Raw genomic sequence first — 15494 nt, forward strand, 5'->3', positions numbered from 1 at the left:
GAATCAATGATGTCAATGATGGGGTGGGCTGGCAGTGGGTTAGACTTAAGTTGTTCTGAATAGTGAAATGAGAATTCTGGTTTTACGGAACCTACCCAGACAAAGAGGTAAGGGAACTTAGGAAAGGATGGGAGAGAAACTCAGAGCACAGAGGGAGTGGCTGCTGTATCAATAACCAAAGGATATTAAAGAACAGGGAAGCCAGGTATTTCAGTCAATATGGTTACCTACAGTGATAGTACTGTGCTGTGACATAATCCCTGACTGAAACCTTAAATTTTTACTTTACCCTACAAGTATATTGCAAACCTTGGTTTATATGGGTAGTATTTTGGAAGGAAAGAAGTAGGGTGATGTTCAGCAGAGTGACAAAATGCTGGAAAGAGGATATGCACAGGAGGCAACACACAATGCAGAGAGTGATGTCAGCAACCATGGCAGAGTAGGCAAATCCAAACACTTGTCCCTCCACAAAAAAATAGAAAAATCAAGCAAACTTTCAGAACCACCTTCGTCAGAACTCCAGTTATCAGAGGCCTACAGCACCCAAGTGAATGCTGAATGAAGGAAAAAGGCAATTTAAAAATGGTAGGAAAACTGTGGCATTTCTACTTGCCCTTACCCCACCCTGTTCCCAACTCAGTGGCAGTCTTAAAGATGGCAGTCCACATTCCCAGCATGGAACTCTAGTCCCTAGCTCTAAAAGGAGGAGAGCAGACTTTATTTAAAAAGAACTGTGTTTGTTCTAACCTACCCGGGGGCTACTTGAAAGACTGACACAATGTACTTGTCTTTGTTTCATCTAACTTGGAACTCAAAGTGGAAAGGCAGCAGACTGTTTCTCAAAAACATTAGAAAGCAAGCAAAAAAACAACCTACAGCCACCTGGGACAAAAGATTACAGTTGAGACATACAATAGGGTGCCAAAGCTTGGAAGGAAAAAGTTTCAATGGGAAATTAGTGCATTCAAAAGTCCCTGTGTATACTGGGGAATTTAGAAAGCAGCACACATACCCAGGGCAGGATGCAGCTCAGAAAACACCTAAGAAGACTCTAAGCCTATACCTCCAGGCTCAGTCCAAGCATGAAGTAAAAGCTAAGACATAATTGTAAATGTCCTGGCTAAGCATTGAAGGAGTGCCCCAGCACAGAGCCAATTTGCAAACCTGGGGGAGTTTTTTTGCTGTTGTTCTCAATTTGAGAGGTTCCTTTTTCTTTCCTTCTTTCCTTCCTTCCTTCCTTTCTTTCTTCCTTTCTTTCTTTCTTTCTTTTCTTTCTTCTTTCTCTCTTTTTCCCCCTCTCTCTCCCTTTCCCTTTCTCTTTCTCTCTTTCTGGTTCCTTGTTTTCAAGGAAATCTTTGTCTAAACCCTAGCTGAATGCAAGGTAAAGGAACCAAGACTTCAGGGACCACACAAGACAAAAAAACAAACTTTACAAAAACAGTTTAGAAAAGTTAGTAAACAAACAGCTACAATCTACAGAAAGCAAGGGAAGCAAACCCTGAGGAGAAGAAAGAATTTGATTTCAAGAATTACTACATTATAATATTCAAAATATCCAGTCTTCAACCCAAAATTATGAAGCATGTAATGAAACAAGAAAATATGTCCCATTCACATGAAAAATTAACAGAAATTATTTCTGAGGAAGAACAGACTTTGAACTTACCAGACGAAGACTTTAAGTAAACTATCTTAAATATGTTCAAAGAGCTAAAGGAAACCAGGAGGATGATGCATGAACAAATAGAGAATATCCATGAAGAGACAGAAATCATAAAAGGAATTAGACTGAAAAGTATAACAAAGAACTCACTAAAGGGTTTTAATAGCAGATTTGAGCAGGCAGAAGAGTAAATGAATTTGAAGATTGTTCAATTAAATTATCCAATCTGAAGAACAGAAAGAAAAAAGAATAAGAGCCTAAGAGACCTGTATGTTACCATCAATATATACAAAATAGGAATCTCAGAAGGAGAAGAGAGAAAGGGTCAGAGAATATTTGAAGAAATAATAGCCAAAAACTACTTAAGTTTGATAACAGATAATGAATCTACAGATTCAGGGTGCTTACTGGTCCCCAAAAAGATAATGCTAAGAAATCCACACCAAGACACAAAATAATGAAGTTATTAAAAGCCGAGAAACAAAACAGAAGATCTTGAAAGCAGCAAGAGAAAAGCAACTCATCATGGACAAAGGATCCTCAATAAGATTAGCAGCATCTTTCTCAGCAATAACTATAAAGGCCAGAAGACAATGGGATGACATTTTTTAAGTGCTGAAAGAAAAGAACTATCAGCCAGGAATTCTCTATCCAGCAAAGCTATCCTTTAAGAATGAAGGAGAAATTAAAACATTCTCAGGTAAACAAAAGCTGATGAAGGTGCCAGTATACCTGCTCTATAAGAAACACACTACAAGAAGAAAAAGGAAAGATGGAAGGAAGGAAGGAAGAAAGAAAGAAAAACACTACAAGAAAGGGAGTCCTTTAGGCTAAAGGAAAGGGCATTAGACAGTAACTTGAAGCCATATGAAGAAATAAAGAATTCCAGTAAAGGTAACTACATAGATAAATACAAAAGCCAATGTAATTTTATTTTTGGCTTGTAACTCCTTTTTATTTCCTACACTGTTTAAAAGACAAATGTATTTAAAACTTATTAATTAACAGGCACACAATGTATAAAGATATAACGTATAACAGTAACAACATAAAAGGGGATGGAACCATACAGGAACAGAGTTTGTATATGCTCTTGAAGCTAGGTTGGTATGAATTCAAACTAGACTGCTATAAATTTAAGATGTTAAGTATAATCCCCATGGTAACCACAAAGAAAATATTTTTTTAAATAATCAAAAAGAAGAGAATTGTTCACTACAAAAAAACCAACTAAACATGAAAGAAGGCAGTATGGAGGAAGGTATAAGCCATACAGAAAACAAATAGCAAAATGTCAAAAGTGAGGCCTTCTTATCAGTAATTAATTTAAATGTAAAAGGATTAAGTTCTCTAATAAATAGGCATAGATTGGTAGAATTTATTTTTTTAAAAAAAAGATGTAATTATATGCTATCTGTAAGACAAATTTGTGATCCAAAGACACAAGTGGGTTGAAAGTGAAAGGATGCAATGGAATAAAGCTAGAAATCAGTAACAGAAGGGAAACTGGAAAATTCACAAATATGTGGAACATAAACAGCATACTCTTAACCAGTAGTCAAAGAAGAAATAATAAAGGAAATTGGAAAATACTTAGAGATGAGTGAAAACAAAATACAACATTCTAAAACATATGGGATTGGCAAAAGCAGTACTTAGAGGGAAAATTGTAGCAGTAAATACCTACATTACAAAGGAACAAAAATCTCAAATCAATAACCTACCTTTACACCTTAAAGAACTAGAAAAGAAGAGCAAATTAAATCCAAAGCTAGGAGAAAGAAGGAAGTAATAAATATTTGAATAGAAACAAAAAATTTTTTAAATAGTAAGACAATAAAATCAATTAAACCAAAATTTTGTTCTTTGAAAAGATCAACCAAATTGACAAACCTTAGCTAGACTGACAAAAAACAGAGAAGATTCAAATAAATAAAATCAGAAAGTGGAGACATTATTACTGACCTTACATAAATCAAAAGAATGATAAGAGAATACTGTGAACAATTATATGCCAACAAATTAGATAACCTAGATTAATGGACAAATTACTAGAAACATACAAATTACCAAAACCAACTCAAGAAGAAATAGGAAATCTGAACAGACATGTAACAAGAGATTAAATCAGTGATTTAAAAAGAAAGGAAGAAAGAAAGAAGGGAAGAAAGAAAGAAGGAAGGAAGGAAGGAAGGAAAGAAAGAAAGAAAGAAAGAAAGAAAAAGAAAGAAAGAAAGAAAGAAAGAAAGAAAAAGAAAGAAAAGAAAGAAAGGAAGGAAGGAAGGAAGGAAAGACGGAAGGGAGGAAGAAAAGAAAGAAAGAAAAAACTTCTATCAAAGAAATGTCCAAAACCAGATGGCTTCACTGGTGAATTCTACCAAATAACAACACCAAATCTTCTCAAACTCTTTCGCCCACCCCACCCCCCAAAAAAGGAGAAAAAACTTACTTCCTAAATCATTCCATGAGGTCAATGTTACTCTGATACCAAAGTCAAAGATACTACAAGAAAAGGTACAAAGCAGAGATAACGGCTACCTCCTCCCCACCCCCATATAAAAAATTCCAGATATTTCCAGTATTCTTCATTCCTGCATGCAGCTACATATTTTCATCTAGGATAATTTCCTTTCTGCTTGAAGGACTTCTTTTTTTTTTTTAACATTTCTTGTAGTGCAGATACACTGGTGATTAGTTCTTTCAACTCTTGTATGTCTAAAAAGGTTGTCATTTTGCCTTAATTTTCAAGTGATATTTTTGCTGGGTATAGAATTATAAGTTGACAGGGGTTTTTTTCTGGTATTTTTTAAATGTTGCTTCACTGTCTTCTCACTTGCATGAGACCTCTGTTGTCACCCTTACCTTTGTGCCTTTGCACATGGGTCTTTTTCTTTGGCTGTTTTAAAGATTTTCTCACTGTTGTTATTTGAGCAATTTGAGATGATGTGCCTTGGTGGAGTTTCTTTCATGTTTCTTCTGCTTGGGATTCATTAAGTTTATTGAATCTGTGGATTTATAATTTTTATCAAATTTGGAAAAGTTTCAGCCATTATTTCTTGGAATAACATTTTTGTTCCCATCTCATTCTCATCTCCTGTGGAACTCCAATTACACATATACTACGTATACTACACCACTTGAACCTGTCCCACAGCTCACTCATACCCTGTTCTTTTTAAAAAAATTCTCATTACTTCCACATTTCATTCTGGATAGTTTCTATTAATAAATCTTTAGGTTTGTTAATCTTCTGCAATGTCCTATCTGTTGTTAGTTCCATCCAGTGTATTTTTATCTCAGATATTGTTATTTTCATCCCTAGAAGTTCAATTTGGATCTCTTATATATTTTTCTTGTCTCTACTTTTTGAACATATGGAATACAGTTGTAATAAATATTATAATATACTTGCCTGCAAATTCTGACATCTATATTAAGGATTCTGGGTAAATTTCAATCAATTTAATTTTTCTCCTCACTGTGGGTCATATTTTCCTGTATTTTTGCATGCCTGTATTTTTTATTGGATGCCAGCTATTAGGAATATTATCCTGTTAAATACTGGGTATTTTTGTATTCCTATACATATTCTTGAGCTTTGTTCTGAGATGCAGTTAAGTTACTTGAAAACAGTTTGGTCCTTTCAGGTCTTGCTTTTGAGCATTCATAGGTAGGACCAGAACAATGCTCAGTCTAGGACTATTTGTTCCATACTACTGAGGCAAGATCCTTCTTTGTACTCCTTCCAATGCCCTATGAATAATGAAATTTTCCAGTCTGAATGTTGAGAACAAGCACTATTCATGGCACTGTTTGAGCGTGGGCCCTGTTACCTTGATTTCTATTGGGTGGTTCTTTCCCCAGTCTCTGGTAGTTTCTTCACATTTGGGTGCTGATCAGTACTCAGCTGAACAATTAAAAGGGGGTCGTCTACAGAGCTACAAAGTTCTCTCTCTATGCCACTTACTTGTTTCCAGTACTTTATTCTGTGAAGTATAGCTGCCTTGGTCTCCCAAGACTCTCAGCTTTGTCTCCTCAAGAAGTCCCTTGGGCTCAGCTCAAGTTCCTCCTCTCTGCACCACAGTCTGGGAACTCTCTGAAGGAAATCACATGGAACAGCTGTAGGGCTCACCTACCTCATTTGTTTCTTTAGTCTCAGGGATCTCTGCTCTTCATTGCCTGATGTCCAGTGTCTTGAAAATCACTGTCGTCTGTATTTTTTCCATTTCTTGATTGGTTTAGGCTGAATAAGAACTAGGGTAGCTTTGGTACCCTTATAAGTCTATCTTGAGTAGAAACAGAAGAATTCCCATTTAATTTTAATAATTTTAATTTAAATATCCACTTTTGGTTAGTGGCTATTTTATTAGATGGCACTATTAACAATTGCTGGGGTTGCTGAGGTTGAGTTTTTAAAATACAAATGTAAACTTCAAATGAGCACTTTTTAAAACTTATTCTTTAACAGACATTGTATTAAAAATGGAAGTTAATTCAGCCAACTTTCAGTTCTACCCTGACATAGGCAGTCTCATATGTATTATGCATTGGAATTGTTCAAATTCGTTTCAAGTATAGTTCATCTTCAAACTCTATGTTCTTACATTTTCCTGAATTTATAATAGATTCAAAATAAAGTGTTGTCACCGTGATTATAAGAATGAAGAAACAAAAAAAGTTGAGTTTTTCAGTTCTGTCATTCTAATGGCCATTTGGAATTTTTGTTTTCAAAATATAAAGTAAAAACAATGCAGCCTGAAAGGTGTAATATTTTTGTTTGCTGAGTGCAAACAGTAGTTCATACAGGAGATATTTTACCTAATATTAGGTAAAGATACTGAAAGATACTATTCAGTATCTTTAAAATGAAATTTATTATTTTTATTAATATATTTAATTATTCTTAAACTGTAATATTATTATTCATTACTGCAACAGGCCTATATATAGGTATAGTTTTTCCTTTTTCATTAAGTATATGAATGTAATTTAAAATATTTGTCTAGTACTTTTTTCCTTATTTGTACCATACTATGAATTTTACTTTTTACTTTTTTATTTTTCACAAGCATGATTTTGTATATATTTATATATGAAATTTCAATAAAAGAAAATATTTGCTGTTTAAATTTTTCTCTATAATTTATTATTCATTTCTTTCATGATTTTTACTGAAAATAATTTTGTTCTATAGGGGGGTTGTTTAAAAAGTACCTGTTGTTTCAAAATATACTAGGCTTGGGACTTACCTGGTGGTGCAGTGATTAAGAATCCGCCTGCCAATGCAGGTGACATGGGGGGTTTGAGTCCTGCTCTGGGAAGATCCCACATGCCGTGGAGCAACTAAGCCCACGTGCCACAACTACTGAGCCTGTGCTCTAGAGCCCGTGAGCCACAACTACTGAGCCCACATACCACAACTACTGAAACCCACGCGCCTAGAGCCCATACTTCTAAAATCTTCAGCTCCTAAAATGTAAAATTCTCCTCAGTGTTCTCTTTTTGTTTTCATTTTTGTTTTTCACCATTCATTCAATGAATACCAGGCCCACCATGCCCCTGAAGAAAGTCTGAGCTAGGAGAAAGGACCTTTCAACTGAAATGAAGGTCAGAGTCTAAATGATGACCCAGAACTGGACATTGTAGTATATGACTGTTATATATGACTGTTCCTGGGACCAAAATTCTTTTAATCTTTCATTTTTGCTCTAATCTAAGAGTGACTGAAAACTTGATGGCACTTACCCAAGTTTCTTTCTAAAGATCAAGGAAAAACGACACCTCAGAAAGGAATAAATTTGGGGGAAAAAATCAAGTTTTCTCTGCTTGCACCCAATTAGAGTATTGCTCTTTCAGTAGAAAGGCGATACGTAAAAGCCGACAGTCCCAGCTGTCAGGGCACTTAAATTTTGTCAGTGGAAGACACAGGAGCTAAGTAATTACAAAACTGTCAACTCTAATAAGTGCTACAAAAGAGGTACATGGAACCATGAAAAGTATGTAATTACTAGATTTTATTCTAGATCAGTGTGTCAAAAACCAGTGTAGTTAACGGCAAATTTGTCAAACTTCCTGGCTATTTGATAAAGTTTACTGAAAAGCATGTTGGATAGAATGACTTTCACAGCTTCTGCAAATTTGTGTGTGGTTTTTAAATGACTGGTTTTTGTCTTCATCATAGCCCTTAAAGATCGTTCAATTTGTTTCTGCCCCAGCTTGCTGTTAACTGCAGCTGGAGGGCACTGAGCAAGGTCGGGACGGGGGGCGGGGGGGGGGTGGTTATGGCTGGAGGCTGGGGAGACTGGACCGAAGGATGCCCATCCTCCAAAGGAGGGTGTCTAGGGGACAGAGAGAGAGCCTTGACTTTCCACAACTGGCTTTTGACCCAGTTGACCTATTCCCAGCCTTCATTGTATTTCCTCTGGATTCCTGCAGGTCTAATTGGCCTCCTGCCTGTTTGTCTGATCTGATCTCCAGAAAGATCTTCCTCAAATGCAAATTTGCTCCACTGTTTAGTCTCTCAGTGGCTCCCTGTTCTTGCTGTTCTTGTTCTCACAGTCCTGCCCGGAGCACCTCCCACCACCCTTGCCAGCTGACTCCTCAGTGCTGTCAGTGCTCATCGCAGACATCAGCTCTTCGTGGAGATGTTCTCAAGCCTCCTAGTCAGGCCATGGGACCACTGTCCTAATGGCATCCCCGGCCCACGTCTACCAGGGAAAGTGTCAGTCAGGCTTGCCTGTCTCTCTTCTGGTTGGTGTACTCCTTAGGCAGGGATTTTTATCCCTCTGACCCTAGCCTCAGGCTGTTCCCTGGCACAGAGTGGTGCTTACTAAATCATTTAGTGAATTAATTGATGAATGAGAGAATCGTCTGTTTTCCAAGCTTCAGACACACATTTCCCTTTTCTACAAAATATCTCCAAATGCACATCCTTCAGGCATATCAGAATCAACAGGTCCCAAGCCAAACTGATAATTCTCTACCTTAACTTAATATCTATATTGATTAATGGCATTATACATCCTTACTAACACTCAGCCTCAAAATCTAGTTCTACTGTCAACCCCTACATGCATTAAATTGTCCAGTCCTCTTGCTTTTGCTTGTTCAAGTGTCTTTCCGAATCATTTTCTTGCTCCACTCCTGCTTCCTCTTCCTCCTCAGTTTCCTAACCAATGACTATCCCAGTTGAAGCACACAAGCCCATCACTTGGGACTGCTCACGATTCCCTAAATACATTGTGCACCATTCCTCCTGTGTTTTGCTAGCACCTACCCTCTGCTAACACCTGACCTTCCTCACCTTGCTCAGATGCCCCATGAGGCTGTTTAAAATGCCCCTGGGGGGAATTCCCTGGCGGTCCAGTGGTTAAGACTCTGTGCTTCCCCTGCAGGGAGCACGGGTTCAATCCCTAGTTGGGATACCCGATGCTGCATGCCACAGGGGGCAGCCAAAAGAAAAAAATGCCCCCGGAAATACTTGTTCTCTCGCACTCTGGATCTCCAAGAATACTGTATCTTATTTGTATGACTGTTATATCACTTACCCCAGTTATTATGCATATTTCTATCTTATTGTCTAGATATCAAGCCCTTGGAAGACAGAGTCCATGTCATGTTCATCTTAGCAGGATTTTGCACAAATTAGGAGTTTAGCAAATGGTTTTGCATTTATTAATAGAATTAATTTCATTCCTCAATTCATTCCATGAGACTATAATTACCACCAAATTTTCTACTCCTTAACATAACTGTCGAGATTCATTGATTTCTTCAAAGGCAGAATTTTATGTTGGCTTTTGAATAATAACAGCTCCCACTGATTTCATGCCTAGTACCTGCCAACCATTATACACATTTTATTTCTAATGCTTACAGTAACCTTGCAAAATAGAAGGAAACATTTTACAGATGAGGAAACATGTTTCATGAGGGTAAGTAACTTGCTCAAGGCCATATAAGTGCCCAAGTTGAGACTAGAAGCCAGGGTTGTTTGATTCTAAAAACCACCAGACCACATTGCCCTCATCTATACTGTGGGGTACATGAGTCTGTTTTGTTCCTTTCCTTCATGTATTCATCTTTTCTTTTTTAATGTGCCATAATATACCTAAATAATGTCCTGATAACATATGTTTAGACTATTTTTCTATTTTTAATAAATTCCAGGAAGGGGAAACTTTTGGTACACAGCGTCTGAAGAAGGTTATATCAACATTTATTTCCATGATTTGAGTTTAAAAATTATCTGTCACGCTTCCCTTATCAGCACAGAGAATTATCACTGATGAAACATGTCTTATACTGTATGCATTTCTTTGGGACGGTGATACTGATGACTCTGAATACCCATGTATCACTGGTCATTTGTAGCTCATGTATTCATCTTGAAAAAGATTTTAGTTTGTTGCTAAGCTAATGTTTATTTTGTGCTTTATAGTCCACTTCAACATCAGACACATCTCAAGAGGATCTCGTGGAGAAAAAGTGCTTAACTGAAAAACACACATGTCTCTCCTGCAATAAAGTCTTCTGCCAACCATGGCAGAAATGCATCGACGGGACCTGTGTTTGTAAACTTCCTTATCAGTGCCCAAAGAATGGTACCAGGGTGTGTTCAGTTAATGGGAAAAGCTACCCAACTTACTGTCAGCAAAAGAGTTTTGAATGTCTTCGTCCAGAGGCAAAGTTTTTAAAAACAGGAACATGCACAGGTGAAGGTAGGAAAAGCCTAGTTTATTTTGTAAGAAGAAAATTGTCTACTATATTTTCTATTAGAAAATACTTTTCCTATGAAATGTTATGATAACAATTCAAAATTCTTCTCTAGACCCTCACTAGTAACTGGGGTGATAACTAAAGAAATTAGCGGATCATCAGAATCTAGCCAGCCCTTGAGTCTAGAGCATGAGGCCCTGAGGCTGGTCCTTCCCCTCAGTGCCTATGCCACTCTCTGCTGCCCAGCCCTTCAAAATTATCCCCACTCTCACTTCTGCTTGGCTAAAGGGATTATTCCCAGAGCTGTTGAGTTGGTTCAGAACCCAGTGAAAAGGGCTTTGCGGGAGACTGGTACTCATATGGAACCCCTTTGAACCCCAGCCCCAATAATTTCTTCCAGCATCCATCCCACCAGTCCCTACCCCTTTCCCTAGCCCCAACCCATCAGCCCTGATCCAAGGTTTAGCTCAGGCCATTGCTGGCCTAGGATATACTCCAACCTAGCAAACTTGGCACATCATATCAGAGAGCTTGTCAAGACTTCATCCAGGTGCCTAATGTAGTGAGGAGGTCTGGGACCCTAATATGTAGGTTAGCAGAGTGCTTAAGATTTAAGGGTCTCACTGTCAGTCAGATTTAGTTCTAAGCCCCTCCAAGCCCCACCTCAATTACTGCAAACTCTGTGGCCTCTCTGGAATGCAGTTTTCACATCTGTAAAATGTGAGTAACAGTAGTTCCTAACTCATAAGACTCTTGTGAAAATTAAATAACATGATGTATGTAAAGCTCTGTGACTAGTACACAGAGAGCGCTCGTGAAATCTTAGCTATGACAGCAAACCTTAAGCTCGTTGTCTTCTGATATGAATTATCACAGACATTTCATGAATTTACAGAAGAATGCTTAAAACGTTCTTTTTAAAGTTACCATGTTGTGTGCCAGCACACAGTAGCCCAAATATTTTTGTATTGCTGAGTTAAGATGTTAAGGTACTGTGGAAGAGGAAGAAGAAAGTTCCGTGATTGAGTCCATCTCTCTTCCTTGTTAGAGAGGACGAAAGCAACTGTGGAGATTATTTTGTGAGGGTCAGACTTCTGTTCTCTTGAGGCATGAAATGTCTTAAATATATGAGAATACATAAACCTTTCTTACATTTTCATTATTTGCTTGGCTAACTTTTAAGAGCACGGATTTTGGAGTCAGATCAATATAGCAGGTTCAGATTCCTGGCTTCAGTCCTTGAGCAAGTAACTTAATCTCATGTATAAAAATGGATAAATTTAGATTCCTCACGTGTAAAAATAGGGATAAATATCACCCTAATCTTCATAGGGTTGATATGAGGATTTTATAGTACTTTTTTTTACAACTGGGTAGCACAGCCACTGACACATAATAAGCCCTCATAAAATGATTGCTTACCATTTGTTAAAATCTTCGTGGTGGGTCTTCCCTGGTGGCGTAGTGGTTAAGAATCCACCTGCTAATGCAGGGGACACGGGTTCAACCCCTGGTCCGGGAAGATCCCACATGCTGCGGAGCAACTAAGCCCGTGAGCCACAACTACTGAAGCCCGTGCACCTAGAGCCCGTGCTTTGCAACAAGAGAAGCCACCGCAATGAGAAGCCTGCGCACCGCAACGAAGAGTAGCCCCTGCTCACCACAACTAGAGAAAGCCCGTGCCCAGCGACGAAGACCCAACACAGCCAAAACAAGAAAAAAATCTTCATGGTGTTCAAAGTTAATTAGAAATTATGTATTTTATTACTTTAGAGACTTAATCAAGAGGAGGAAGAGTGCCTGAATATTGCTCATTCTTTTTTTTTTTTAATTTTAGAAGAATTTAGTGTTTCTTTGGAGAATGAAAAAGGACATTCAGAAGGAATTGTTGAAGTAAAACTTGTAGACCAAGATCAAAAAATGTTTGTGTGTGGAAAAAGCTGGAGCATTACACAGGCCAACGTGGCCTGCCTTGACCTTGGATTTCCACTGTGAGTGCTTCGTGTCACTGAATTTCCCCAGGGCTGATTTGATTATTCCAACTTTTTTTTAATTTTTGATTACCCTATCTTTCTGTGCCTCAACTTCCTCAACTGTAACCTGAGCATATTAACTGCCTGTCATGAGGATGAAGTTTGTTTATGCTCAGCTAGCACTTAGAACACTGCTGAGCACCCAGAGTTTGCTCAGGTATCTGGATGCAATCCTTTGCCCATCTGTAGACTTGCAAATACATTCATCATCATCCCTATTCACCTATGATTACGTCCACTCCTTCATAACTAATGTTGTTTATATATGCCTTCTCTCTTTTCTTTCTCAACCTTGCAGAGATGTGTCTATTTGATTAGTGTTTTTGATTTTTGTATTTGTAAATTTTCTTTTGTTTCTTTATTTTCATTAACTTTTATCTTTGGCTCTCTCTCTTCTTTTCCCTATTGTATTTTTTCCAATTCTTTTAGTTTTTCTTATTTTCTAATGTAAGCATTTAAGGTACAAATTTCCCTCTAGGTAATGCTTCATCTGCATGCCATAACCCTCTGTAAGTGGATATTTTATTTATTGTTCAGTTCAAAATATTTTCTCATTTTCAATATAATTTCTTCTTTGACTCATACATAATTTAGAAGTTTCTTTTTTTACATTCCTAATGAGTATATTAGTTCGCTTTTGGTTAACTTTTTTATATAGATTTACCATTTAAGTTTATTGTGGAGAGAGAATGTCTCCATATGATGACAATTGTTTAAATATTTTTTTGAGACTTGCTTTGTACTGAGTATATTTTAAATGCTTCATGTGCAGGGTTCTGCATAGATGTGTTATCCATTAGAAAGCTTGTTGATTGCTTTATTCAAATATTTTCCCATTTATTTACTTACAAGTTTTCTATGCTTTTATCTTTTAAGCTTTTCTATGCTTTATCTTTTATCTTTTAAGTGTGTCCCTTATAAACAACACATATCTAGATTTTTTAAAAAAATACAATATGACAATAACTGTCTGAAGAGTTTAGTCCATTTACATTATTGTGATTATTTACACTGTTGAATTTATTTTTCCTGTCTTGTTTTGGGCTTATTAGTTACCCTGCTTTTTCTGTCCTCTTGTTTCTTCCTTTTTAAATTTCTATTAGGTTAATAAAGCTGTTGTTGTTGTTTCTTAATCTTCTCCTTTTTCTTCCTCTAATTTGTTTGAAAATTATATACATCCTATTTCTATTCCTTTAGCAGTTATCTTTACATTTATACTATGAACCCTTAACTTAGAAAGTCCTTGGCCTCGTCAGGAATAATATCAATACAAAGAATGGCATTACCGTGTCAAGTTTCCAGTATTTTGTTCAACCTTATTTTTATATATTCCTGAAGTTAATTGCTATCATTATATATAGGCATATATTATAAGCAATTATCATTACTTTTGTTCAGTCAGTGCTTACTCAGATGTACTTCATGTTTACCAACTTCCTGGTTTGCTGTTGCTTCTTTCATCTCACTTCTTTGTTCTGGCTTCAATTTTCTTCTTCCTAAACCACATCTGCTAGTAGTTCATTAGTGAGAGTCTCTTATGATTAAATTGAGCCATAGAGTATTTCTTATTTTCGACAGTTTATGACCTACAACCTGTGATTCAACCTAATGGCAAACTCTCTCACTCTTTGATCTCCCAATTTTTGTTCTTATATTTTGTATAAGCTCATGAACAGACTTCTCTGATTTTAGCCAGTGGGTATTTCCCTTAATTCCTTAAGAGTTCATTGAGGACATTTATCTAGTCCTTTTAGATATTTATAGGTTGAGAAGTTTTACAGATTATTCACGTGTCAGATTGCCCCAAATGGCTCCCATCTGTTCTCATATTTCGATGTGGTTTGGCACAGTTTCATGACCACTATATCTTCATTATGGATCTGAACTTCTTTGTTCCATTTAATTGCTCTCTTTTTCCCTTTCATTGTAATTTATCTGATATTTATATTGCCATTACTGCTTAATTTTTGTTAACATTTGCCTGATGCATCTTTGCTCAACCTTTTATTTTTAACCCATTTTCCCCATTAACTTCTAGAGAAAAGCAGGGAGCAATTGAATGTTCTGGAAGAATAGCTCACTGTAACTCATCATCTCTAGGATATCGGGTCACTGAGGTAGCCTCTTAGCTACACAAATTCTGAACAAACTGAGAAGTCCAAGCAATGGCACATAGATGTCAAAATATCACTTAATACTGTCAAGACTGAATTGAGGATGTAGCTTAGCGTAAAAGCAAAATGGACCTGCTAGAATCAAACTAACTGAACCTCCCTGATCCCAGGCAACAATGGGACCAACCAGGTAAGACTTACAGCATTCGGCAGGTGAAGAGGACCCAAAAGGAAAAAATGGAAGAGCTGGGCTGACCTTTCCTGGTTTACATTTCCAAAATTCCCTGATAAAATTAATCCATTCCCTTCCTGGAGAGAACAGGAGTGAAGCCGTAGAGAGAGGCCAAGAATGACACATCTCAGGTTGGAAAGAAATCAGCAGTGTGGACGAAGAGGCATTCCTCCTTAACAAGAAACAGAGGAGAGGAAACCAATATTTGTGGGTGCTTGCCATGTTTTGAACTTTGGCCAGTCAGTTTAAACTGATTGTTTTAGTTAATCTTTGCAAAACTCAATGAGGTAGTTATATTCCCTGTTACAGGTGAAGATATTGAAGCTCAGAGAATTTAAGCATATTGCCCAATCTATCACCCTTATGTAGAAAATAAGAGGAAATAGTCCTTTACCTCCTACAGTAAAGTTATAAATACAAAGTACTAATTATTCTACCTTACCGTTTCATTTATTTGATTTGCAGAGGTGCTCTTGATACTCAAAGCAGAGATCGTCATATAAATTCCACTGAATGTCTACATGTGCATTGTCGAGGATTTGAGACCACTTTGGCTGAATGTACTTTTACTAAGGGATTAACTAGCAGTTCCGAGGGTTTGGCTGGTGTGGTGTGTTACACAGGGAGTGAAGGTTAGTGGAGAAGTGGCCTGATATTTTCCCTCCCTTCAAAGTTGTTTATTTCACGTCAAGTCTGTAGTAAACAAACAAATTACAGATACCCTCTTGCCA

At 37.2% G+C, this 15494-nt stretch overlaps 1 protein-coding gene across 2 annotated transcripts in view; it reads left to right on the forward strand.

Annotated features, from left to right (window-relative positions):
• CFI (complement factor I) overlaps nucleotides 1-15494 on the forward strand; it is a 37027-nt gene that overhangs the window by 2073 nt on the left and 19460 nt on the right. For both annotated transcript variants that reach the window (XM_082838570.1, XM_082838571.1), the window contains exons 2-4: nucleotides 10107-10386; nucleotides 12222-12375; nucleotides 15229-15395. In XM_082838570.1, the coding sequence (XP_082694696.1) occupies nucleotides 10107-10386; nucleotides 12222-12375; nucleotides 15229-15395 (601 nt within the window). The remainder of the gene's footprint in view (nucleotides 1-10106; nucleotides 10387-12221; nucleotides 12376-15228; nucleotides 15396-15494) is intronic.

The sequence above is a fragment of the Leucopleurus acutus genome (assembly GCF_964270905.1).
Source record: "Leucopleurus acutus genome assembly, chromosome: 4".
Lineage (NCBI taxonomy): Eukaryota > Metazoa > Chordata > Mammalia > Artiodactyla > Delphinidae > Leucopleurus > Leucopleurus acutus.